This window comes from Aplidium turbinatum, chromosome 9 (genome assembly GCF_918807975.1).
Source record: "Aplidium turbinatum chromosome 9, kaAplTurb1.1, whole genome shotgun sequence".
Taxonomy (NCBI): Eukaryota; Metazoa; Chordata; class Ascidiacea; order Aplousobranchia; family Polyclinidae; genus Aplidium; species Aplidium turbinatum.
The window spans coordinates 16,233,314-16,261,162 of NC_137480.1; the positions used below are offsets into that span (position 1 = coordinate 16,233,314).

At 36.5% G+C, this 27,849-nt stretch overlaps 1 protein-coding gene across 2 annotated transcripts in view; it reads left to right on the forward strand.

Annotated features, from left to right (window-relative positions):
• The first annotated feature begins 234 nt into the window (after positions 1-234).
• The window catches only part of LOC145777450 (myc box-dependent-interacting protein 1-like), a 35,655-nt gene continuing 8,040 nt past the window's right edge, over positions 235-27,849 (forward strand). Inside the window, exons 1-13 of one of the 2 annotated variants that reach the window (XM_082588823.1) lie at positions 235-248; positions 8,873-8,945; positions 9,586-9,666; positions 20,793-20,847; positions 20,947-21,041; positions 22,030-22,110; positions 22,495-22,617; positions 22,869-23,030; positions 23,719-23,813; positions 24,171-24,272; positions 24,601-24,663; positions 25,096-25,222; positions 27,035-27,331. In XM_082588823.1, the coding sequence (XP_082444949.1) occupies positions 235-248; positions 8,873-8,945; positions 9,586-9,666; positions 20,793-20,847; positions 20,947-21,041; positions 22,030-22,110; positions 22,495-22,617; positions 22,869-23,030; positions 23,719-23,813; positions 24,171-24,272; positions 24,601-24,663; positions 25,096-25,222; positions 27,035-27,331 (1,368 nt within the window). Of the gene's footprint in view, positions 249-8,803; positions 8,946-9,585; positions 9,667-20,792; positions 20,848-20,946; positions 21,042-22,029; positions 22,111-22,494; positions 22,618-22,868; positions 23,031-23,718; positions 23,814-24,170; positions 24,273-24,600; positions 24,664-25,095; positions 25,223-27,034; positions 27,332-27,849 lie in introns of those variants that run through there. The other variant, XM_082588824.1, reaches the window with a different exon arrangement.

Consider the following 27,849-nt stretch of genomic DNA (forward strand, 5'->3'; position numbering starts at 1 on the left):
CAATGCCATAATAGGTTTCATCGTCACATGTGCTTATTTATCAGCTATTGAAGGAGTTAAAGCGCTTTTAAGTCGCATGCTTGTTTGAATGGCTTATTTTAAATATTTATACAGTTCTTTTCCAAAATTTCAAAAAGATTCGCGGCACACTTGAGAATCTGTTGCGGCACACTAGTGTGCCGCGGCACACAGTTTGAGAATCACTGGTCTAAGGGATTAAGTACTGATTCCCGAATGTCTGACTCCGGGTCTGACTCAGGCCCGTAATTATACATTTTAGCTTGGGGGGGGCTCAAAAGCTGTTGCGAAGTAAAAGGCTATGCACATAACATTTGTAGTTGCAATTAGTCTAATTTGCGGTTTTTCGGGCAAAGGCACGGCATATGTTATAAAGTCACAAGGTGTTAGATAGCAGTAATTTCGAATGATTGGGATAATTCCAGCCAAAACATGGGTAATTCCTGCCAAAATGATTGCAGAATAGAATAGATGCAATCAGTGGCGTGTAGCCAGGAATTTGTAAAGGGGGGTTTTTGACGACCCAGCGGCGGGGAGTCTGGGGGGCCTCCCCAGGAAAATTTTGAAAAATTGCTTTGAATTTGGTACCGTACATTCTAAGAGCATTTTCAACAAAAATGTGGGTATGAATATTCCTGCAAAATTGTGCTGTCCGGTGGCATAGCAAAAGAATAAGATCATGTTTTCTTCGGCATTTTTCGGAAATAAAGCTAAGTCTCTATGTTTTCTTGTTGCTAAATCCTGGCTGAGATGTTTGAATGTTGGGTATTGACAAAACTCGCTCTTTTAATGCAGTTTTGCTTAAAATTAGGCAATTTCTTTTTAGACTGAAAGCATCACACGTGCCAAAGGGGGGGGGGGGGGGGGTTGTAATCCCCACCCCCCCTTGGCTACGCCACTGGATGCAATATTTTTAACACACAACTTTGTCAGGAATGACCCTCGTGACTTTGTCTGGTGCAGGTCTCCACCAAACCAATTTATCCCCTTTGGGGTGTAATATTCGGCAGTAGCCTAAACGTCAAAAAACACTAACAGCTATCCAAGCTGACACCAATGTTGATTTATTTGTTTTTAAGAGATATTCATGGACAATATTTCCAAAACCAGCATCTTAGGCTACTCCATTTTGTAATTGCTTTTACCTGAGATGCCTTGCCAAAAAAACTCACCCAAATTTAAAAATCATTATCGTGCAGTCTGTCTGGAATAACCCTATAACTATTACCCCACCAGTACATAACAACTATAAAATTACAAGCAAGATAATTGTACAAAGTGACATATGAGAATCAAAAAAAATTAGATATAGAAAGTCTTGGGTCTGGGATTACCGTAGGCTACTCATTTGGAATTGGAAAACCAAATGTAGCTTGCCTGGCAGAGTTTTTACTTTGAGCTTGGGGTGGCATTGCCCCCCCAAGCCCCCCCGGCAATTACGGGCCTGGTCTGACTACCAAATATTGCGTTAATATTACCTTTCAACATCTCACAAATGTTGATCGCAAAGGCATTGCTTTAAACGTATTTATATCAAAACTAATAACTAACCATAATCAACAAAGCAGAGATTTTGATACCTTTTTATTGATAAAAATAAGACATCAACACTAAACAAATAACATATTCAAATTAAATTTAAAAATTAAACAATTAAAACTAAACAATTAAAAAAAATACCATCTGGCAACTTTGTGGTTTGCTACGTACCATAGACATCTAGATGTCTGTGCTACGTACGTACGTATGCGAGGTTTGCTACAGAGTTGCCAGATGGCCTTTTTTTAGGCCAAATTCCAGAAAATTGGCCTTTTTAAATTGCAGTTGGCCTAAAAAAATTGATGCAAATAAGGCCAAAAAATCTGGCCTTATTTGGCCCTTTTTATGGCTGCAAGTTTTGACCGGCTTAAAAAGTATTATTTTAAGCAAAATTCAATTTCAATTGTAATATAAAAGTATCACTTATCATCACTTAGTGCCTGACCTATATTCGTTTTAATTTTAATTTGTGAGTAGAGACATAGGTAGAGAGTAGAGAATGTGTTAGCGGTGGACGGGGCGGTTCTATTAAGTTGCACCCGCCGTAAACCGTAAAGTATACACTTGCCTTGTTTGTTAATGTGATGTGTTTGCATTCCATTTGTGCAATCTTGTCGTATTTTGTTTGCTGCTAAATAATTTCAAAACCGAGTATTAGTTTTAGTTCTTATGACATCTTAAACGTATTGATTTCGTACTGGGTTGGTCTGTGAATAAGTTTATTATAAAAGCCTACGACAACACATTTCACTGATTGTTGAACACTCCACGTTTACTTCTGATCCGGTTTGCAATACGCAAAATGCTACAGAACGACAGGGAATCTTTGCATTCGTTTATTTTTGATTTTTTAGATTTGTGGTTTTAAACTTCTATACATCAAATAAGTTTTGATGTGAGTGAAGGCTATATTTTATATTGTTATTGCAAAATTGAATTTTATACATTCTTTAGTTGATACAAACAGTGTTTTATTTTAATAATTCTTCTGTAGTCATGTATAGCACTGAAAATAGTTTCCAATCCTATAGTTGTAAACATCCCTGGTACATATACTCAATAAGACAAATTCATGCTTATTGCTTAGCTAGATGTTCTGAATAACACTGTTCATGAATTGAAGTAATAATGGTTTCTAGTTCATCTGCTACTACAGTAATTTTTCATTAATCAAATTATGCGAACGAACCGGTCATTATGCTCTGACAGTGCTAAATTATTATCTGTCATATTTGATCATAAAATGGCATTTTCCAAAAAATATTTCAATTAAGTTGTTAGCGTTTATTTAGCCTTAGAAGTAAATAAAAAATTTGGCCTTTTTTTGGCCTTATTTTATAATAGATTTGGCCTTACTATAGCCTGAGTATCTGGCAACCCTGGTTTGTTACATTTAAAGTGCCCCTGACAGGTTGGACCCAAGTATAGTAACTTTTCTAAGCATTTTCTAGCGCAGAATTATGCTTAGTGAACTTTTTAATCTTAACCTCGAAGCTCGACTGGTTAGGGCAAAATTTATACAAAACGACAGTTCCGCAGCGCCACCACAGGCGAAACTCCATATTTCACTGCTCTGGGACGACTTTGGTGGTGTTACGTCATCGTGGGTGGGCGTCGTTAGCAACGGATAAAACAAATGCTTTCTAGATGTAATTGGTGGATCACAGTTTGGTCGGAGTTGGTACAAGCGGTTACTTTTTTCGAAGATTTATTGTTTTTTGCAGTTTAATAAAACTGTATGCATATATACTGGATATGTTCCTACAAAACCTAAAATATACTTGAAGTAAAAAATAAAGAAGTCGTACGAATCATCATTCATATTTAATTCATCATCATTCATCACTATTCATGAATAAATAAAAATTCTCTCTCATAATGTGCCTTCAGTTGGCCATTGAAATCCGGTGTAACGGCCATCTGGACTTGAAAATTGTTTCGGATTCGCCAAACAATGCATGAGGGCAGCACAATCCGATTGTTGCTTCCGAGAGCACCACCTTGTAGTATCCACTCCAATATATGCCAGTAAGCGACTAATTACTGATACTGCCTGCAAGGAAATAAAATCACTTCGTTTAGTGTGCATTCTTTAACGTTGAGGGTATTTTTAGCTTAATGTAGCATCCTTACTAGGGTGGCTCTTAAAATTGAGTTTTTGAATTTTGCTTGGGACACCCTTTCAAGTGGTGAGGTTGTCAGAAAAAATAACTCTTGCAAATTTTTTTTAAATTTGAAGTTGATTTAGAGGTGGCCCTCCCCCCCTAAAGTTCTGTGCCCTCCCTCAAAATACCAAATCTGCATATCTCGAAAACCACTTCAGCTAGAGATACAGTTTTTGTGTTAAAAGATGCAGAAAACATGGTTTTCTATCTGCTTTCTGAACATTGAATGCATCTACCTTGAGTAGAAAAGCAGTTATTTAGAAAAAACGCATTTGACCAAATCTTGATTTTACAACCTTTTTTGTGACCACGAAACCGTCTACAAAATTTCGTTTTTTTGTCTTAATTTTTGCACCTTAGAGGGAACACTGGTAACAATATTCATTTCAAAATGTAATTCTGGTCAGTACTGGAAGAAGCGATATTATCGACAATATTTTACATATTGCCTTGCGTATCGTGACAGGATGTCTGCGACCTACACCATCGGACAATTTCCCTGTCCTTGCAGGCAACCAACTGAGTTTCGTCGCGAAGAAGCCATCCCGTCTCTTTCTCACCGCACTACGAACCCCAACCACTTGCTCCACTCAAGTCTCTATGAGTCTATGAGCGAGCAATCGAGCATCCTCGGCAACTGAAATCGAGACAACCATTTGTATGTGATGCACAACTCATGATGAAAACCGCTGAAGACCAATCCATCAGCGCGACTACCTGGGAGGACAACAAATGGAGCTCAGAGTGGAAGAAGAACTCCTCAAGACTCTAAAGTTGTATCTCCGACACCAGCCCCCATCCAACCGGAATGCATAATTTGCCAAGGAAGGCCTGGGTGCGGCTCAACCGCCTGCGTACTGGGCTAGCCTACAGGAGTCAGACTATTCCGCTCCAACATGCACAAATGGGGGATGGCTCCATCCGCAATCTGTGAGTGTGGCAAAGAGGAACAAACCACAGACCATACCATCTGTAACTGCGCCAAATGGGGTGCGTGGTCTGCTTGAACTGGATGACGAATCAATGGATAAATGGACGAATCAAAGGATTGCTGCTCGACACTTGCTCAAGCATCTAAACCGCATCGCCACTGCCCAAGAGTGGTAAAAGACAGAGCCCTTGACCCCTGGAGTAACAAAGAAGGTTTAAACGAAGAAGAATCGACAATATTGTTCTTGTTGGAATTTGGAAACAGTTTCCTGTGTTCAGTAACAACTTGCAAAAGAAACTGAAGTTGTGGCTCATCTTCAGTTAAGATTTTGTTAAAATCCTGGATTAGACTTAGAGCAACTCCTCTCTCTGCTCTGTCATTCACTACTGAAAGTCCCTTCGCCATGTGTAAAGCTTGAATAAATGCACCATCTTCAGTCCAATGAGCAGGATCCAACAAGTGCGATGCATAGCACCTGAAGCTGGAAAGCGGATTCCACGCTCAGGAGTTTCTCCAAGGAATATGATAAAAAACGGTTATTTTAGCTATGCATGAATGCATAAAAGTTAAAGAATACTTATTTCGTTTATTGCTTTACCAGTTTTACAGGTTAGTTTATGAACTTTGTTAATTGAATAGGTTGGGCCACAATACTTGTTTAGCACTGTTTTGTGCTAGAATACCGAAAACAGGTTTTTTCTAAATAACTGCTTTTCTACTCAAGATAGACGCAATCACTGTTCAGAAAGCAGATAGGAAATCATGCTTTCTGCATCTTTTGACACAAAAACCGTATCTCTAGCTCAAGCAGTTTTTGAGATATGCAGGTTTTGTATTTTGGAGGAGGGCGCAAAACTTTAGGGGGGGAGGGCCACCTCTAAATCAATTTGAAATTCAAAAATTTTTTACAGGTGTTATTTTTTCTTACAACCTCACCTTTTAAAAGGGTGTCCCACACAAAATTCAATTTTTTTTCATTTTTTGCCAAATAAGAGCCACCCTAATCCTTACTCTTTTGATAGGTCTCTGTTTTCTCCTTTCGGTTTATTGCTTTTTCTCCAGTTCTTCCTGCTCCTCATAAAAAAGTCCTCAGAACTGCAGGATGTAAGTGTGCCTCAAAATTGGTCAAATTGGTAACACAGCTAGATGCGTCTTTCTTCAAAAGTTCTTTCGTCTGTGGCACTTCATGGCAACATACACATTCATTGGGCTGGGACATAGACTCGCACTTGTGGCAAACGCACCACCTACAGTTCCCAGCACGCCAGTCATTGCTGAGAAGATCCAAATCGGGTTGGTGGTGTTAACAAAATCATCTCCATTGAAGTGAAGAATATACGACTAGTTTTGTATGGTCCATCCCACTTTCGAACACTTGAAGAAAACTTTGACTATTTTCTTCTCAGCACCTTGTTTTGTTTGAAAGCATGAAAAGATAGCACACGTCTTTGTCACTGACTCTGTCACGTAAACAGCAATTTCCAGGCATTACCTCAACCATAAATTAAGGGTACTGTCTGTGAGATACTGCTGTTACACTGCAAATGGCTATAGCCAGATTAGGACAAATAAAAAATTATCCAAATTGTAGCCCTACAAGAGTTTAGAAAAACTGCAATTTCAATTGAATTGAGATACTGTTTGATAAGAATAAACTCAATCTATTTGATCTAAACCTGATAGTAATAATCAGTTGACTTTTTCATTTCGGTAATTCTCATTTTGCACATGCTTTAGACCAATAGAGCCCTACACATTGACGTTTTGGAGCAGTCGTACCTTACCAACTCACCACAGAGAAAGAATGTATCTTTCCCACCTATGGTGACGTCACAGCGAGGTTGCCGTTTTTATTTTCGCAATTGAATGAATGCCAGATTTGCCGAAAGTGAACGAAAGTTTGCAAGCGTGTAACTTAGTAGCCTGTTGATATTTTTTACGATTTGTTGGTCAGGGAAGTTTGTTAGTGTCATCTCTTTGGTATCTTAGGTAAATTTAGCAAATTTATTTTCCTGTCGGAGGCACTTTAAAGACGGCCGCTTTTCCGCTTTAATAGTACTGTAATAAATAAATAGAACGTAACAAAAGTATTTTGGATTGATTTTGCCAGATCCAATATTGATGTTGTTGAGCAATGAGCAGTCATCATCATAATAAAAGGATGGAAAAAGACAACTGGACATAAAAGAAACCTATCCTCTGGCAAAAGCCCGTTTCTATGTGGCCCAGGAGAGCGAGGTAGCCTATTGAGCTCTTTCTATGGTCAGACTGCACAAGTGCACATCACACAGCATAGCCTACGAGCTACGACAATTGAAGTTCATGATTCAGTTTAAGTTGTTCCTAACCCTAATCTTTCCAATTGAAAAAGGAAATTCGTTCCATGTTTTCGCATCTGTGAACTCTATTGATGTATTGAATGCTGAGCAAGTGTTTTTGAAAACAATGGGATGTATAGAGAATCATTATCATGGTTTCTTGTAGACAGGCTGTGAACCTCTTTGACATATTTGAAAAAGGTTGGAGAAGCACTCTACTAGTAGTAAATTGTTGTGAAATTTGAACATAAAAAGACCAATTTCCAGTTTGAACAATTGATACCGGGATCTTGTTACAACTATCATAGGGTGGGACGGAAAATGCGATGAAGTTTGTCACAGATTTTTTTGAAGTTTTGTATTAGTTCTTCGTTGCTATATTTCCAAGTCGTATCATACTGCAATAGCCTACCTCAGGTTGCTTTCAATTAATAAAACAGTGTCGTCAGCCAATAGCTGAGAATCAAAAGTTGTTATAAGATGTATTATACATTTTACATTTATGTAAAGCATAAATAACAATGGTAAGTACAAATCCTTGCCGGACACAACATGCGATATTTTCATGCTTTAATTTGAAGCCATCAGCAGAAACATTACTATTGTTTACGGCTGTTTAAATAAGATTTTAATAGGCCTTCCATTAAGCCTTTCATGCCAATTCGGTCATATAAAAGGTTGCTTGCATTGGATTGAGATGTAATTAATTATCATTAAAATACAACTTTGACTTATGCAAATTAGTTATTTTTGTCATCAAATTGTTCATAAAATTATAAGTTGACTGGATATTAACTTTACTTTTAGAGCCAGACCTCTTTTGCATTCATCATCATCGGCCATGCCTGAATAAGGCGTCGGCTACCGTGAGTCTCCACAACGATCGATTGTCCATACTTCTAATTAGGTTTTCAAAATTTTGGTTTGTCCATGTTGAAAGATTTTTGAAGATTTCCAAACGTGGACGTCCCCGGTGCCTCTGACCAGGAAATCGCCCCATCATTACCGAGTGTTCAATTCCGCGTTTGCGGTAAACATGCCCGATAAATGTAATTTTGCATTATTCGCGCTAAAATTCGCATCATCTAAACCAGGGCTTCCTAAACTTTTTTGCTCACTGCCCTTTTTAATCTCCTAAAATGTTTCACGGGCTCTTACGATTGAAACAACGAACAGTGCAAAATATACATTTGTGATATTTATTGAAAAGCTTAAAATTAACAGTCTTCATTTTCATGGCCTGCCAAAGCTTTCTCCCGGTGGCCAAGTTCTCATGCCTAGCAGCCAAAATAAAAAATCTGTTACAAATTTGTGTTTTTAAAGAGGTCTGTTAATATTGTGTTTTTGTGTTCACTCAGGTAAGAACAATGCAAACAAGGCCTTAAAACATATTTGCAGTTGTATTTAAATACACTGCTTCTTAAGTAGGTATAATAGAGCTAGTCTTCAAGTTTTTACAGGTTGATGCGCAAATTTTTTGTGAAACTTTTATTCAGTTTTTATCAGCAATATTTCTTGTCAGATGTGAGAGACTTTGCATTGTTTGTAAAAAAAGTTTGCAAATGCAAGTGAAGAGAAAAAAGTTTCATATCCAAACACGGGTGGACAAAAAAAATTGAAATACGAACAGTAGAACACGGATGGAGATAAAAAGTTTCAAATACCAATGCAGTGGAGAAATGCATTGCATTTTTTTTCATTAATTTGAAAGGGAACAAAAATTTAAAGTGAACTAAAAATGTTGGTAACAGCCAACTGCTAATGATATACAATGTCATATATTTGTGATTATAACTGTATTAAAATTATAGTGTACTGTTATCAGTGTTCAATACTTTCAATGTGTTGTAAAAAGTAAGTGGTGTGTGTATAGAAGTCAACAGAAACACAATGGCTGAAAGCAGTGAGAAACGGAATAACACAGCAAGACTGACACGAAATGTATCCAAGTTAGCATTTCGAGGCAAGGAAAAGGTATTTATCATTTTTAGCCTTGATTCACATTTACAACAGTGCTCCCTTCAAAATGCAGTTTGTTGTAAGCGTACTTAAATTAATGTGGTCTAACCGGCATTCATATTAATCAACAAATTGCTTGGTACAAAAAATCCATGCTACTTTGTACTCATACAATGACCTTAAGTCATAAAGTTTCAAAACATGCCGATATTTTATGAAGTAATATTTATCATAGAAGCTGTGAGTTAACTTGTTTTGCAGTATGAGTTTGTAAAGTATCTTCAAGTTTCTATTTTTAATTTTTCAAGATCAAGAACTTTTACTGCTTAAGTTTGAAAAAAAGCTAGATTTTTTGAGTTCAAAACCCTAAATATTTTATGTACATCAACTTGACTGAATTTGAAATCAACTGCTCAAGTAGATGCACATGGCACTGTATATATAGTTTACCTCTATATTAATATATTACATTAGGTACGTATGTTATATTCTAAATCAAATATAGTTATTACTATCTGAAACCTTAACAGCCTGTTTCACCTATACGGATCATCAGAAGTTCTTATTTAAATAGAATCCGTTATATATATATAGAATATGTTATATTCTACATATATTAGGTACGGTAACACTAATTGCTACACTGTTTTGTCAGATGTTAAGGAGCTTGGGTGTTGGCGAAGAAACAAAAGATGAAATTATTGACAATTATGCTCATCTAGTCACCAAGCAGCAGGTTTTTTCTTTAACATATTTAAATTCAATTTTTATTTTAGTGTACGGTTAATATTTGTAGTACTGATTAATATTTGTAGCTTTCCCCTGAAATGTATGGTACGGTTGATAACATGTGTCACACATTAGAGACGGTTAAAGGAATACATGGTAGCTTGGAAGGATCTTCTCTACAAACATGCCAATGGGATAACTTTCTATTAAATTATGAAGCACTTGGCATACTTTTATTGCAAGATATATCAATAGAAAATTGCATCAAATATCAGCATCCATACCAGGGTTGAGAAAAACCCGGGTTTTTTTAAAAAAGCCCAACCCGCCCGGGTTTTTTTAAAAAAACCCGGGTTTTTTTAGGTTTTATTAGGTTTTTTAAAAAAGATGCAAAAAAAAGGTAGATTCATGCTTATTTCACCTCAAAACTACTTTTTACGAATGAAGTGCCTTTCACTCACAGTACATGCTTGCATAACTCAATAAAATAATGCACTAAGGCCTGTAGTTGCTTGAATGTTGCATCATCTATTAATTTCAAGATCAAGTTGGATGTTGCATCATCCACTGATTTCTATACCAAGTTGATGCTACTGTGGTAGAAATCACATTATTGCATCATTTGCTTTAGATTTGAAGGCAAGGAGCGTTTATGCCATCATATTTAATATTTATTTTTATTTATTATTATTTTTATCATATTTATTTTTTATCATTTATATATATATATATATTATATATAGTGATGGATGAGCAATTGAGCAATTACGTGGCCTATAGCCATTTAGGCAAATGCTCTGAAACAGCCATGCGTTAGAATCCAGAACTGTAATTGGTAAATAGCCTCCTAAAGTGCATTTCACATCATATACAGACTACAGTAGAGTAGTACTTTCACCAGTTTAACTATAAGGCCTTTTTGCATAAATGAGTTTTAGTGTAGTGTACACAAAGTGACATTACTTGATTTTTGTGTACTGTACAGTGTACAATATCCACTGCGTTTTCAGTTTATTCTTGGAAATTTACTTCACAATCACATCTAGGGGTGTTCAATGTCGATTTGATTTCTATTAAGGTGATATTCAAAATTCGTTTTCGTATCAGGCATATTCGAAATTATAGCTGTCCTTTCGGCTGAACGCGGTTGAAAGTAGCGCGAGTGGCGCGAAATCTGTCTTGTCGCATTTTGCAAGCAAAAAAAGACTTCGACGCATGCGCATCGCCGATCACATGACTATCACACGCTCTCGCGGGTCCAACGGCCAGTCCTGCACATGTGCATTGAGAAAAGTCGTGCGCAACGTCGTTGTCTTCCACGCGCGTGCAGCCAACGGGAGGTGTCAGTTCTTCCGATTCCGATAGCCCCGACGTTGAGCCAACACAGGCGATGAGCGAAGACGCCAGACCACTCTGACGGAACTCTTCTCCATGGGCAGGGTCCAGATGGAAGACTCCAACAACAGTGATGATGATGAAATCAGCTCAATCTCAAACGAGATTTCCTATTTTATGAAGCAGAAGCTTGCTTTTAGGCAAGCTGATCCGCTTTCCTGGTGGAAAGCAAACGAAGGCGAGCTACCGCTGCTGAAAAAGCTAGCCGAGAAGGTGTTTGTGACCCCAGCGACCTCGGCTCCAGCGGAGCGACGTTTTCAAAAGCTGGCCTGACCGTCACGAAGCTGAGATCCCGACTGACTGGTGACCATGTCGAATTGTCGATCAGCTTGTGTTCTTAAACACCAACATGGGCCTGGAGCTGTAGACGTTATTTTGTATTTATTTTTCGCAAATTTTCATGGCGTTTTTTCGTGTTTTCTAGCGAATTTTCATAGCGTTTCTTTTAATAAAATCACATTTTGCAGTGTGGTGAATAGTTGTGATATTCGAAATTCGGAAATCGAAAATAAATTGAATTTCGAATTCCGAATATTCAAATAATCGAAATTGAACACCCCTAAATTCACATCCTTAAGTCCTAATGTAAAGTTTGTTTTAAGTGCCTTGTAGTGTTTTTGTTCATTTTTTTAATTTTCTAATAAAAACTGGACAAATATGATGCTCTGGGTTTTTTTATGGGTTTTTTTGGGTTTTTTTAAGTGGGTTTTATCAAAAAAACCCACCCGGGTTTTTTTGGGTCGGGTAAAATACCAACAACCCTGATTCATACTCACATGATGATGTGAAGAGTAAGAAGGTTATCTTCGGTGTTTGTCATACATACTGAGCTTCCAACACATGTGGTGCAAAGCAGCTGTTGTAGTTTGTTTTTCCTAAGAATTAGTAGTAGCCTACTGTACTCACTGCAGTGCATAGCCTATGCCGTACAGTTCTGTATGAGTATGAATAACATTTTGTCATGTTGAGATAGGTATTCGTGTCTTATTTTAACTCAATTTAAGTTTTTCAGTTTTGCATGACTGGTACCATACTAAGGTTTTTCTTGTTAATTAAACACTTTGATCCTTATGGCTAGAATGTGTGAGATTTTTTTGCATATGATGGTTAATTAATTTTGTGTGTAGCCAAGTCGATGTCTAGTTGGTAATGATGGTCTCATTCATGAATACAATCAAAAGTAAACATCAAGTTGTTTTCGCATTAAATGCCAAACCCTTCTAATTAGTCTCACCTGTCATGAAAATTCATGAATTAATATTAGTTTTGTTTGCATGTAGTCATATGCATGATTGCATGTCATGTTTAGAGTAAACATTTCATCCATACAAACGTATTTTATGTGGAGTCCTGTAAAATAGAAAATTTATGTTTTGCATTATATGATGCACATGTTTTCGGCCTTTTTGAAAACTCGTTTTGGTGCATTTAGTGGTGTCATGAAGGAAACCATTTATATAAAGATTCGGCTACCACTTCAAATTATATTTTCTCTTATCGCTGTTGTATCATCAAATACATTGCTACACATAAGTTGAACTGACACTTTTGTTTTGTATTTTTCTCTTTTACTTCTTGTATTCCATTTCCAATGAATCATCTGCTTACTTCATGTCTATTGTATAACAACGTTTTTGTCTTCTCTTGGGTCATATCAGTCAGATAGTGTTACTCCTTGTTTCTGCTTGTTAAAGAGTTGATGGGGTCATATTACCTTGTATTTGTTTATATTTTCTACAATTTCTTCAAAACCAGCTCGTTTTATGTTTTAGCATTGATTTGCAAAAGTGATATTCTCTACCACGCCATACATTTTTATATTTCCACATTTCTTATTTACATTAGGGTGCGGCTGACGCCCCGCAAAATTTAAAACTTGATCGTAGCAACCCTAACTTTTTTTTGGAAATGAGGCTTGGTGTACAAAGCTTAAATATGAAGTTTCAGCAAAATTGAACAAGGTCTAGAGGATCCAGATTGCAATCAAACTTTTATAGGATTATCGATTTTCCCAAATTTCAATTTTGACATTAAATTGAGTGATTTATGCATAAAAAAATTTGAGTGATTTTATATGTTCATGTGATACCAGCTAATTTTTGTAAATCATTGCAAGTTATAGTTTTTATGCTGTGAACAGCATCTTAGGTTTCACTTAGAACCAGTGTGTCAATTTAGGGGTAATTTTGCATACTTTGTGCAACGGAATTACTGAAATTTTTGCAGAATTAGGGCAAACAAACAAATTTCAAAAATGGTGTCTTCGGATTGCAAATTCTTTGAATTAATACCCTGTTCAGAACAAACATAAATCAGTGTTTTATACTTTTAATGTCATTTACCACAGTCCACAGCGCTGTGTAGTGTGTAGGCTTTAGCCATAATAAATTTAATATATAAGCACTCCTTTGTTGCTTTTTAGGTAAAATTTAGATATTACAAAGTGACATTCTAACATTTTTGTTTTAGTACTCTATGATACATAATTACATATCATTTCACCACAGGTTTTCACCTTAAAAAGAAGGGAGTGGCTATTTGACCGGCGCCGGTCTTTGAATCTGAAACACTATTTGACCGGTCATGACGTCACTATACAGTCACTTTTTTTCTTTTTCTCTTTCAAAGCAAAAGACGAGAAGCGCATATATAAGTTCTAAACCCGACGATTTTATTCAACACGTTACGTGGCGCGTGCGATACGTCGCCGGCTTCTATTCTAGAGGAAATGAGTTCGATACTACCCGGAAGTGTTCCTTTCTTTTATTTGTTTTTTTAACTAAATTTTGACCCGAAGTGCATTTTTGTAGTCAATTTTTAATTTGAGTGGTCTACAGCCCAATTTTTTATGTTTTTTCAAATGTGAGCAATAAAGTTTCATTCAGGCACGTTTTAAACCTTTCAAGGTTTTGCCACCTTTTCCCGTTCATTAACGTGCTGGTAGGTCTATATCGATTTTTGTAGTTAGTATCTTTTTCGTCCCGGACGCGTTAATGACGAAAAATAAAATGATTGATTGATTGATGTGACCGTGTTTACTGAACAAAGCATTACATTTTTGCTCTCTACAAGTTAGTTATATACAATGCTTTTTTAAAAAAAATGGTAATGGTATGTAAATGTAATGCAACTCAAATTAAAAATTGACTACAAAAATGCACTTCGGGTCAAAATTTAGTTAAAAAAAAAATAAAATAAAACGAACGCTTCCGGGTAGTATCGAACTCAATCCCTCTGAAGTAGGAGCCGGCGACGTATCGCACGCGCCACGTATCGAGTTGAATAAAATGGTCGGATTTAGAACTTATATATGCTTCTCGTCTTTTGCTTTGAAAGAGAAAAAGAAAAAAAATGACTGTATAATGACGGTCAAATAGTGTTTCGAATTCAAAGACCGGCGCCGGTCAAATAGCCACTGCCTAAAAAGAATTACTTCACCCACATGATGCCTACACGCAGCCTAAAGTAAGGGGCGACGTATGTCTTCTTGAAGTTGCATACAAGCACCAGTTTTATGCCCTGTATTACAGCTTGTTGTGTCAAATACAAGAGATGTAACAAAATCTTTGCAATGCCAATCTTTAAGCAACTGCATAGTAACTTTGGACACAAGTGCTCCAGCTGTTTCTGTTGAATGGGTTGGGATTATTGGAACACCCAACAATTTAATGCCACCGATGCCAGATATCAAAACTCGGATCCTTTCATCTTGCTTTTACTTGCTTGTTAAAGTCTCCAGAAGTTTTCCATCCCAATGTAAAGCACCAACAGCAGGTGGTGACCACACGGAGAGAATTTTTTCTGAAATATATTGCGCTGTTTCAACTCTGTATCTGTGTAACTGAGATAGGTGGAGATTTAGTTTTGAAGCATCTCCAGAACAGGCTTGAACCACAAAATGGATAGTTACAGATAAGGCAGTTGGTGTAATGCTGTTTCTGATTGCTGCAGAGACTAATCCTGGAAATTTCATTATGTCATGAGGAATGAAGATGGCTGTTCCTGTATTTGATCTTCTTTCATGAGAGCGTTTTTCCTCTATCTCACAAATCATTGAAGATGTGCATGGCTCGTTGTCCACATCATCCTCAGCTTCTAAAGCAATAGCATTATTTATATCATTCACTTGGGCCTCCTCCTTTGCTACTCGTCTATCTTGCTGTTATCGCCTGGTACTGATCTTTTTAACTTTTGCTTCTAACACTATCATTTCCAGCCATACTTGCTTCCTGGTTGCTTATATACTGATAAGGAATAGCATGTCTTCTTCATTGCTATTTTTTACCATGACATTGCGTGGCCAGAAAAGAAAGGTTTCACTAAGCTTTTTCTGAAATTCCTGTACAGTACATTTTTAGGGGTTTGCCTTTGTTCAACCACAGACATATACAACCAAGAAACCACACGGCATTTAACTTAATCCAATAAAATTGAACATAAACTATAAACTACAAACGTTTTCGGCCATACACACGTTAGCCCTTATCAAGTAACAAAAAAATAACTGCTTATCATATCTACAATGAAAATTAATAAATGATCTAAACACTGAATAGAAAAACGAAATGCAAAATGAAACGGCAGAGCATAGGAGAAAGGCCTTTGTCTCTCTTAATCTTTATTTGAAATTCTTGCTTGGAAAAAAGAAATTATTTTTCTGACATTTTTTGCTTTGCAACTGAAGAAATGTCAGCTCACAAGTAAAATGTAAAAACTTGCTCAACTGTACTGTAATTATCTGCCTTCCTGATAACCTTGTTTGGAGCTGGAATACAAGTCCCCCCCTCTCCCTCTTGGCAACTCATGACAAAGAGGAATTGACCAAAACATGTGGATTGATGTGTGTGAACAGTAAAGCAAAGGTAAAGTAGTTTCACCCTATATGTTTGGTTGAGTCCTGTCTTTGTCATGAGTTACCAAGGGGGGGAGGGGGACTTGTATACCAGCTCCCCTTGTTTGAATTAATTTGAAAATCACTTGCTTGTATGTTGGTAACTTGCTACGTTTTATATCTTGATCTGCTTTTGGGTCATTCCAGCTCAATTCACCCAGTGCTGTTAACACCACCATCACCGATTTTCCTCAAATTTGGTTTGTGGTTAGGTTTTGGGCAAAAACGCATAAATTTTAAATTTTATTAAAATCCGGCCAGTGGTTTTGGAGATATGGGCCTGTGAAATTTCGTATTTTGGGGGAAAATTGGGGTACCCGGCTTATTTCAAAATGCCATTTCTCAGCAACCACTGGGTGTATTTTAATGAAATTGGTGTCATTTTGCAGGAAATTGGTCAAGGATTTCATTTCTGTGGTTAATTTTCAAAAATAAGCATGTTTAGGGGTAATAACCTTTTGACCTTTGCTTTGACCTTGATTTTGACCCTGTGGATCACGTGATACAAAAAACTTGTTCACATGAAAAATATTCCTTGATACCATCTCTATAACATATGAAAAAATGGGAGAGGTAATATTTTTAGTTTAGCCATAGTTTTCATTCAAAGAGGACGATATCTGTGAAATTTTCATAAAATCCGGTTAGCTTAAACCTTATATTGTAGAATAATTCTTGCTGCTCTTGCAACAACAGTGTACCAGCTTCATTTTTAATATGAGAAATTGATTTCGCCAGTACTGTTATAGCATGGTCAGTCTGATAAGGTATATCGTTATCCATAGGCGCTGAGTTTTCAAAATAGCTGGGCGGGCGAACACATACTGTCACGTCATTAAGGTTATTTTGTGCGTTTTACAAAAGGGCGATTTTGCTAGGTTGTTGGGCTAGCCTAGTTTTACATTTAAGTCTATGTCTCCTCTAACACGATTTGGAAACAAGTAATAAATATAATTGGTACGCAACAACGTCTGGTCCTGGTAGTTCAGTTCCGCATATTTTTTGTGATTGGTATGTGCGGGTTGCGGGACGAAACTTGCGAGTTTAATATCAGTGACGTAACAGACGCAACTGTGATGATTGAGACGACAAATTTAGAGCATTTTGGCAGCAGAGTTAATTGATAACGTCGTTTGGGAGAAAATTACTCCTTTGAAGAACAATGCTACAGTTTTTACACCGATTTAACATCTGGCGATGTTAAAACGATGTAAAAGCAGTGGAAATTGCGGTCAGACTTTTGCCGCAAATGAAATTCCTCACAGGTTTGCGCAATTTACTTGATTTATAGCACTGGGCTACCAGTAGCAGAGTGGAGACAAACGGCGCGGCTGGACACTTTTGCTCCTTTAACGGCGAATCAACGTTGTTTGACGTTGCATGAATGTAACAATGGCAATAATTGACAAAAACTAATCGCTTAATTAGTAGGTCTAGTAGGGCCCAACATACAAGGAATTCAATTTTTCAATGTCAAGCCTGACCGGATTTTGAAGCTTGCAAAGAAAAATTGAAAAAAAGATTCTCGTTGGCAAAGACAATAAAAGGAACACTAAAATTCCATAGATTTGTTCCGATTTCTGAAACAAAGTTATTCGCGTACAAACTCAGTGCTCAAAAAAATCTGCCTGAAATAGTGTCAGTGAGATGAAGACCTTGCACTTGAAGCATTGAATGAACCTATCAACATCGCAAAACAGACATATGTGTGCTGACTGCTGTATATATGATTATGAACCGTGGATAGGTTTGGTGAAAGACATTTCTGATGAGTTTGGAGACTATCATGTAAACTTTATGCATCCTCATGGTCCAGCCAGAATCTTCTACTGGCCTTCCTCTGCTGATAAATGCTGGATCGATATTAATAACATTGTTTGTATAATTGAAACTCCTTCCATGATTGCATCTGGCAGATGTCGTTACATTATTTCCAAAAACGATACAATTAAACTTCACAGGTTGTGTAAAAACTGGTCAGCTCAGTGATTGCTGTCTATGGAAAACTTTCAGAACCTAACGTTTTGTCTGTTGTGTCTTGACTAAACTGTGTCATTTAACTCATTTTTATGCAGTATTAATTGGGAGCGTTTATGTATTACATCATCAGAATTTGAGATATTTTACCCCCTCCCCCATTTGCCAATGTTATAAGCTTATTTTACAAAAAAACAAACACCCCTCATCATCATTTTGGACCCATTCTTTCTGATGATGCAATGTGCATATCGTTCCATTTGTACATACCATATATACTATTTTTGAAGGTGATTTTAAGAAAATTTATTGAAAAATCATGAGACATGCAAACTTTGAGTAAAAACTATGGCTAAAATAGAAATATTACCTCTCCCATTTTTTCATATGTTATAGAGATAGTGCCAAAGCATATTTTTCATGTAGACAAGTTTTCTGTATCACGTGATCCACAGGGTCAAAATCAAGGTCAAAGCAAAGGTCAAAAGGTCATTACCCCCAAACATGCTTATTTTTGAAAATTAACCACAGAAATGAAATCCTTGACCAATTTCCTGCAAAATGACACCAATTTCATTAAAATACACCCAGTGGTTGCTGAGAAATGGCATTTTGAAATAAGCCGGGTACCCCAATTTTCCCCCAAAATACGAAATTTCACAGGCCCATATCTCCAAAACCACTGGCCGGATTTTGATAAAATTTGAAATTCATGCTTTTTTACCCAGAACTCACACACAAACCAAATTTGAGGAAAATTGGAGATGGTGGTGTTAAAAATGTCATTTTTTTTGGGTGATTTGATGTGGAATGACCCTTTTGTGGGAATCGTAGAGAGTAGAACATACCGAGGGTCATGTTGTGCATGAGAATACATAGCCTAGCAAACTTTTTTCGATTAAATTGCCTACCAACTGAATACAAACTATACGTATTGATTCTAATCTGCAATTGATAAATACGATTCTATGAATGTTTCACCACATAGCGTACTAAATGTCTAAGGTAATTCACCATTCCTAAGTTGTCACGATTAAAATGGTTAGGAGCCTTGTCTTGATATAGGAGAAGTGCTCTGTAACGACTCCTGACATTTACCCTTATTCTGAACCTGGAAATAATGCCTTTGAAATGATCTGCACTTACGAGACTGAAACTGGAGGTATTTGACTGAGCTAAATAGTGGTAAGTCATTTTGAAGGTATTATGACATCACAGAGGCATGTTTTCACTTTTAGCGATTCACAAGGTAAAGCTGACAAGTAATGACCAGGAAGATTTCAGTCACTCACATTTAATAAAAGTTGTGTGTTGTACTAGTTAATACACAGACTATGTTCTACTGCTTAATCCTTGCATTCTCCAGCAATTACATCAAGTATATTTTGCAATAGGTTACATTACTTCTCAAAATACTGTTTGGTTGTCTGCTTGCAAAACCTCACTTGTTAAACAATAGTATGGAACATAATAATATTGTGTCAAACATTGCAACTGTGGAGCCTAGATGACCTTAAATACAGAATTTACCATGCTAAATGAAAGACTGTGTAGCATTGTAAAACTACCCGATTATGGCGATTAAGCACCAAGTTTCTTAATTTTCAATTCAAATCTGGACCCCCTAAACATTAATAGATTGGTCTTAAACTTCATAAATATTGTTTTTGTACCAAGTGTCACCAATAAAAAAAAGTTAGGGTGTTTTGCTTCAGGTCGGGGCATCAGCCGCACCCTAATTTACATGCTACTGGTAGGCAGGGTTGTCGGTATTTTACCCGATCCAAAAAAACCCGGGTGGGTTTTTTTAAAAAAGCCCACTTAAAAAACCCAAAAAAACCCATAAAAAAACGCAGAGCATCGTATTTGTCCAGTTTTTATTAGAAAATTAAAAAAATAAACAAAAACACTACAAGGCACTTAAAACAAACTTTAAATTAGGACTCAAGGATGTGATTGTGAAGTAAATTTCCAAGAATAAACTGAAAACGCAGTAGATATTTTACAGTGTATTTTTGTGTACACACAAAAATCAAGTAGGCCTAATGCCACTTTGTGTATACTACACTAAAACTCATTTTAAATGCAAGAAGGCCTTATAGTTAAACTGGTGAAAGTACTACTCTACTGTAGTCTGTAGTGTATATATGATGTGAAATGCAATTTAGGAGGCTATTTACCAATTACAGATTCTGGATTCTAATGCTTGGCTGTTTCAGAGCATTTGCCTAAATGGCCATTGGCCACGCAATTGCTCATCCATTACTATATATAATATATATATAAATGATAAAAAATATTTAAACATGATGGCATAAATGCTCCTTGCCTTCAAATCTAAAGCAAATGATGCAATAATGTGATTTCTACCACTCCACAGTAGCATCAACTTGGTATAGAAATCAGTGGATGATGCAACATCCAACTTGATCTTGAAATTAATGGATGATGCAACATTCAAGCAACAACAGCCTTAGTGCAATTTTTTATTGAGTTATGCAAGCATGTACTGTGAGTGAAAGGCATTTCATTCGTAAAAAGTAGTTTTAAGGTGAAATAAGCACGAATCTACCTTTTTTTGCATCTTTTTTTAAAAAAACCCAATAAAACCCAAAAAAACCCGGGTTTTTCTCAACCCTGCTGGTAGGCCTACTGTATTAATTCTTAACAACTTTTTAAGATATGATTGATATTTTTTGATTGATATATAAAGATATTTTTTTAAGATATGTCCTTAAATTTTTCATGATTTCAATGTTATTTCTTATCACATAAAAAATTTCTTGTATGTACATTGTACACTGTACAGTGTCTTGGATAATAAAATTCAGACTTTTTCTACTGTGTTGACTTAACATCTTCAATTTTAGGCCCAATTTAACAAGTTTCAACGGGATATGAAGGTCTACCTTCAATCGATCACAGGTAAGTTCAAATTTTTATCTCAACTTTTTATGTCACTGCGCTTGATTTGACAAGTTTTTTAAGTCGTGTTGACTTCTAATAAATCTTTTTCGTTTGAAGCAATGCAATATGCAGCAAGCAATTTCTACACCTCTTTGGATGAAGTGTTTGAAGATGCATGGATGGGAAAAGATATGTTATCATCTCTTTCTAAGGTATCATATGTCAAATTAGTGCAAGCATAGAAACATTGTGGGTAAATTTTTGATGCATGCATGATAATCATAGGCATACGAAGCCGAGCAACGCGATCAAGTTTAACATATTCAAGTAGGCTATATTAAATTTACAGAAACACAAAACCATGCAACAAATTAAATATCAAACGTTTTCGACATCACAAGGTGTCCTCTTCAGGAATAACATACATACAATTTAACTACATCTGAATAAAATACAATGGTTTATTATAACTATATATATATAATTATAAACAGGAAAAAACAAAAACTGTACCGTACAGTACTTCTGACTAGCTCAAACTCAACAATATAGGGTCTGCGAGAATCAAAGGTAACTAAATCTAAGGTAACTGCACAGATCACATGATGTGGTAGAAAGACAAGGTGCGAAAAAACTAATTTTAAAATACAGAGAGCAAGAAAGATGATCCGCAAGCATATTGTCTGTTCAAAGGTGGATTGTTACGTTTTATGTACAAGGCTTCTAAGATTTTGGTTTGATACTCAGACCTGCCTCTGGACATGATCTCAAATTAGTTTTTTCGCACTTTACCTTTCTACCACATCATGTGATCTGTTCAACACCTTTTGATGCAGTTACCTTTGATTCTCGCAGATCCTATGTCGTTGAGTTTGAGCTAGTCAGAAGTACTGTGCAGTTTTTGTTTTTTTTCTTGTTTATAGTTATAATAAACTATTGTATTTTATTCAGATGTGGTTAAATTGTATTTATATTATTCCTGAAGAGGACATCTTATGATGTTGAAAACGTTCGATATTTAATTTGTTGAGTTGTTTTGTGTTTCTGTAAATGTACAGTAATAAACTTGAATACGGTATGTTAAACTTGCTGATCGCGTTGCTCGGCTTCGTATGCCTATGGCTCAACAGGACAAACTCTTTGCCGAAGCTCTGGTCTATAACCATAATAATCTTTGCATAACCAGGAAAATTTGTTTAGACTACCCAGGTATTATATTCTGATCTTCAATCTCGACTAAATGCCGAAGTTATCACAGCTTTACACGATCATCTTACAAAGGTTAGTAAACTGTTTCCGTTTTCAAATGCTATTTTTGTAACTTTTACGTTTATTTCAAAGAGGGTTTGTTCAATTGTGATGATGCAGTTTACTCAAACAAAATGTTGTGGTGGAGAAAGGCTGTGTGAAAGACAGAAGCAGATATTGCAGAATACTTTGTTATCGCACTTGAAAAACTGTAAAATAAATTTTAAGCTATGCTCGTTCATCAACCCCAATGAAATAAAAGTGTTTTATAGTGAAACATAAAGAAAATATAATCTTACTAAATACTAAGTGAATATAAGCTTAAACATAAGTTACTTAGTGAAACATAATCTTTCTTTTGTCTACTGAGTTTCACCATGTGTGCAAACAACTTTGTGGAACTTGTTTGTTTGACAGTGCAATGAAATGAAAGTGAAAGTCCAGAAGCGAGGAAGGAAACTTGTCGATTTTGATGCTGCTCGGCGAAATCTCCACACTTTCGAAAGTGCTAAAAAGCCTGAAGAATCAAAACTAATGAAGGTGATTGCCTGACAGAAAAATCAGTTGTTTTTTCACGTTGATTTAACGTCAACGTTGAATCAATGCAAAAGATGACTAATTTGCTGTTTAGGTTGCGACCGCACAGCTGGCTATTCTATCTTGTTCTGTAGCATTATTACGGTTCAATTTTGTCATTTGCTTCCTGCCTTTTAACATCTGTGAGAAACGCGTAAATACTACGATTGTTACAACAATATTCGCAATTTTAACTCGATGCTTTTTGTATCCAGGCGCGAGAGCAAGTACAGCAGACTCATGAAACATACGAGACCATGAATGGTCAACTGCATCAGGAACTTCCCGATTTACATGACTCTCGTGTTATTCTATGCACAGATGTGATCAGCAGCATTGCATCTGCGGAACATGCTTTTTATATTGAACTTGCCGAAGTGAGTTTATTTTCGGGAAGAAATGGATGTAACGTGATTTGGTTTTCATTTGTTTGTGGTATTTTAGCAAATAAGGGTTGAATTTCCAAATTATCTTTGTATATACCATTTGTTTTAGAGTTAGACTATCGACCCAATTTTTCAGGGAAAATCTTTTAAAGTATTTTTCTATCATTGTTGTTACGTTTTATCTACTTATTTGGGACACAAATGCAGGTTTTGTACGTTTCTAATGGGAAGCAAATCACTGTAAAACTGTTGATAGAGGTTTCTAAAACTTCATCAGCCATGTCTTTTAAAAAAACAAAGAACATCTGTCATACAGATTGTTAATTTTTCATTCAAATATTTTTGATTTTTATGAGTCTGCCTTGTACGGATCGTACATGGCAGGCTTTGCAATGCAAGATTTGTCCACAGAAATGATTCAGCCATCAGTGTACGAGCTGTCATTACTGTATATGAAAAGCATCAATTCCTAGTGCACTATTTTTGGTATTTTCCTCTACGAAATACTGGTGGCTGCTCTGACCTCTAAGCTTTGGCTTTTGGCGTGACACTGGGAAAGTAAACTCAGTTTTACTAGATTTATGCCTCCAAGTTCCGTTCTCTTCAAGATGGAAAAAAAAAAGTTTGTTGTAATGGATTTAGTCATCTATCAGATACGCTTGAATTGCTGTCCCTGCAGATCCGAACCAAACTACTACACGTGCTCAATAACGTTCGTGATGCGTACGACGGCGGAGATTATAGGATACAACGGCTTCACTCCCATGCTCCTCTGTAAGTAGTGAGCATTGGCAACGCTATTTGCTTCCTTGACATCATGTTGATCATGGTAGACAATAATGAAACTGTTTTCGTCCAACTTTCTTTATTTTTTACTTGTTTTCTGTACGATGGTATCTTGTCTCGCACTTTTGAGCATGTCTTCACATATATTTCCTCTCGTTTTATTCGTAAACCTTCTTGTGGTGTATAGTATTATCGGGACAGTATTACGTACGTTGTGTACGCTCTCTCAAAGACATCTTTTCTTTGACAGTATAATGGTGTGCTGTTATTGTGTCGTGTTAACTTGTATGGTAATTGCTGTTGTATCTACGTCACTGATCGTCTCTGTATGTCTTGCTAATCCAGAAAAGGTGACGGCACACACCGGTCCACCCTCCCTGCAGACGAAGCGATCGGGTCAAGACCAAGAGGAAACTTGGGAACGGCCAGTTACTCGTCTCCGGACAGGTATGAATGAAAGCCGCCGTGTTTGTCTTTTTTTTTGTCTGCTCATATTCTTCAGCAATTCTCCTTTCGTTTCGAAGATGTGCACGATAGTGCTTTCAGTTTGCTCGCGTAACTGCCCAGACAACAAAATCTGTTATTTTTACATTACAGAAAACCTGTTTTTATATTTACACAAAACCTGTTATTTTACATTGATTTTACAATGTAAAAATGATGGATTTTACTCACGTGACTGATGCTTGACTAGTGACTACTTGGGACTAAAAACTTGACTACTTACAGCATGTGTTTTTTCGGATTATAATTTTTTTGTGATATTTTTTTGTAGTGGTGAAGCTCACGAGATGGCACAACTGCCTGTCGAACCCCGAAGAAAAAAATCTGGAATGAAGTGAGTCTGTGTTTGCTATGCATTCCTGCACAATAATAATATGCGGATAAGAGGTGAAACAGTAGATTGGCAACTGTAGTTTTTGAGATAGGGAATCTCAATGAGGGCATACTATAATATTTAATAAGGCATGTAATATAAGTCGTACAGATAAATGCAAAAAAATTGATTACCTTATTTATTTTAGATTAATTGCAATGAGTTCTCATGTTGTTTCTAAAATGTGTATAATTTTGCCTATATGCAACAAAGCATTTTAATTATTCAAGATTTTTGATAAGTGGCTTACATTAAACATTTTTTTGACGCTATGTTATCTAAAACAACAATACGTTAAAAATTGAATGAAACAGGCAAGTCAAACAAGATACGCTTCTGCTTTTCATTCTGTACCACCAAAAGCACTTGGTTTTATCCGACTTGTTGATGTAGAAAAAACGATTATGTAAACATTGAAATCGGCAAGGCACCGCGGCCACCTCCAGAACCAGTCCACGTGAATGGGCATGACCCGGCAGCAGGAGAGGATGCAATATACACTGATGTGGCTCATGAAGAGGTACGCGTGAGTTCCAAACATCAGTTTGCTGCAACTTTTCAAAAGCTTGTATTAGTTATTGTGACAGTTAAAGTTAAAACAAAACTATCACATCCAATAAAATATTCGCAATACTGACAAGAAACTGTTTACTGGAAGCGGTTGGTTGATTCATATCAGCACATGCATTGCATGACTGTATGTTATCTTTTGAATGATATGTTTTTACCAATGCACCTACCAAAATGATAGAGGCTTACTAACGGCTATGAGCATGGATTAGCAACTTTTGTAAAGTTAGTGTCCTAATAAACACGATACCGTGTTAAAGGAAGTTATACACTTTTGTTTTTGTGTCTATTCATGTATTTATTATATTTTTAGCAAGTTGTTCTCATACTAAGTTATTAGTCATGAGCTAGCTCTACATGCTGTTCAGTTAAAACACTTGTTAGGATTACACACACAATCTGTATCTTAGCGTAAGTGCATTGTTTAGAATAGCACAGCTTTGTACCATCACGCATGGGCTAGTGAGACTTCATCGGATGTTGCTCAAACTTTTCCTAGCTGACTTGCTACCATGATTAAAAATATAAGATTTAGTCATACCAATGACTGTAGCATGCTTGTTTTCAAGTGATGAAAGAAATATACGTACAACATAAATAAACGAGAACAAATTCTTTTCAAAGGTTTTCAACACATCGTTATGTCCTTATCAGGCATAACCTTATAATAATTACATCTGCAATAAAAAAATAAATAAAAATTCAATCTTGACGATGCACCAACTACAAAACGATAGTTAACCGTAAAGCAGAAGCTCAACAATCGGCACAAGATAACAAGAAGCTCACAATTCGTTGTGGGAGAAATCACATGAGGCGTAAGATGTAGTACTGACACTATATATTCCATCTAATGTGATCAGTTTCGAGCCGTATTGTTTACGTGTTATCATATGTAAACAAGTAAACTTTCAGTCTAAGCTTTATTAAAAATAAATCTTGATGTATTGTGTTTTGCGGTGACATGGCTAGTGCATGTATTGTCATAGAACTTCAGTTTACGGCTGTGTGCTTATTTTATTGTTTTATTATATAATAATATTGAGGTATATATATGTACTTACTACTTAACACTACTTATCCTTAACGAGTGACACAATATTGCCGCTCGTTTGATGTAGTTTTTATTTTATTGTATTATTCTTCTAAATATAAAACAGCTGCACAATCTTTTTCCGAGGCGAAAATGGACAAACGTTTGTAGTAGTGTTCAAGTAAAAACTCTTTCAAACTTCTATAGTGTATTCGGCCCACAAGCTAATAAAGCCAAATTTAAACGTCCGCGGATGCTATGAAGCGGAATAGTATTGCCATTCAACAGAATGATTTGATTATTTGTAAAAGTATTCTTGTTGGCAAGCTCTTTTTTTTTAAATTGCGTATATTGCGAAGTCACACTATACGCCAGAACATACAGCTTGTTTACTGGACAGTTATTTCCTTTCGATGCAGTTTGAGCGTTCCTTTTTCATGTTTGATCTTAATGCGCAATACGCCACCATTATGTCATTAAGTTAATGAATAACTTTTGTCAGCTTATAGTCCTGTCATCTATATGCATGGGTGTTGCTTTTGAGGTTGACTTGTGTTTGTGTGTAACAACCCAGTTAACGAGCGTCGCAATTTTCCCAACACAAGCGGTACACAATACTGAAATTCAAATTTAATACCGGTAACAGAATCCGGGTGGCTTGGTAGGCTAATAATGACTTTGCTGTGGTGTCATGTCCTTTGTATTTATTTCAAAACTAAACCTTGTTAGAGCCAAGACGACCGAGTGTCACAGTCCACTGACGATGTGGTCCCTTCTCCACAAAGTGCAGTTGATATTTCCAAACCAACTGCAAGGCCTCGCACGCACACTCAAGATTCCGAGCATTTCTTGGACAAGAACAAGGAAATGGCAACAGAAACTCCGGCACCGCTACCAAAGCAACGCGCTGTGTTGCCACCGGAGGCTGTTCAGAGATCTTTTGGCGTTGAAGATTCGCTAGGTTCAACTGAAGCATTGGATCGTAAACGTGAAGAATCTGTTAAATCTGATCCAGGAAATGACGAGGTTGGTATGATTACCCACAGTTCAATCTTTCGATTGAAGGCATGCTTCGATTCCAATGTCGCCTTATCAATGCAAAAGAATTTTCAACGTCTTTTTAATGCCGTACATTTGCATGTAAATGTGATGTAACATTGCATTGGCATTGATTTAGCAATATTCAACTCGTTTCATATATTAACAAATAATAATTAAATCTTCTTTGAGATTAAAACTATAACCGGTTTTAATTTATCGAAATTTCTCTGCTTCGAGTTTGCTACGCCTCGGCGTTGTCAGTCTTGATGAAGATCGCACAGTTTCACAACGTTTTCATTGTTCATGAAAGATATCATGATTTTATGACGATGCGTTGTGTAAAGTCGTCTCATTCTTACGTTTTTTAATGCCGAGTATTTTCTGACATCCGATTGTGTTGTCAAACTGTTAGCAGTTGTCAAATGTGCTCCATCGGTGCAGTAGGCTACCTGAGGCTGCTGTGCCAATTCATTTTTTTTCATACATCTCTTCTGTTTTTAACT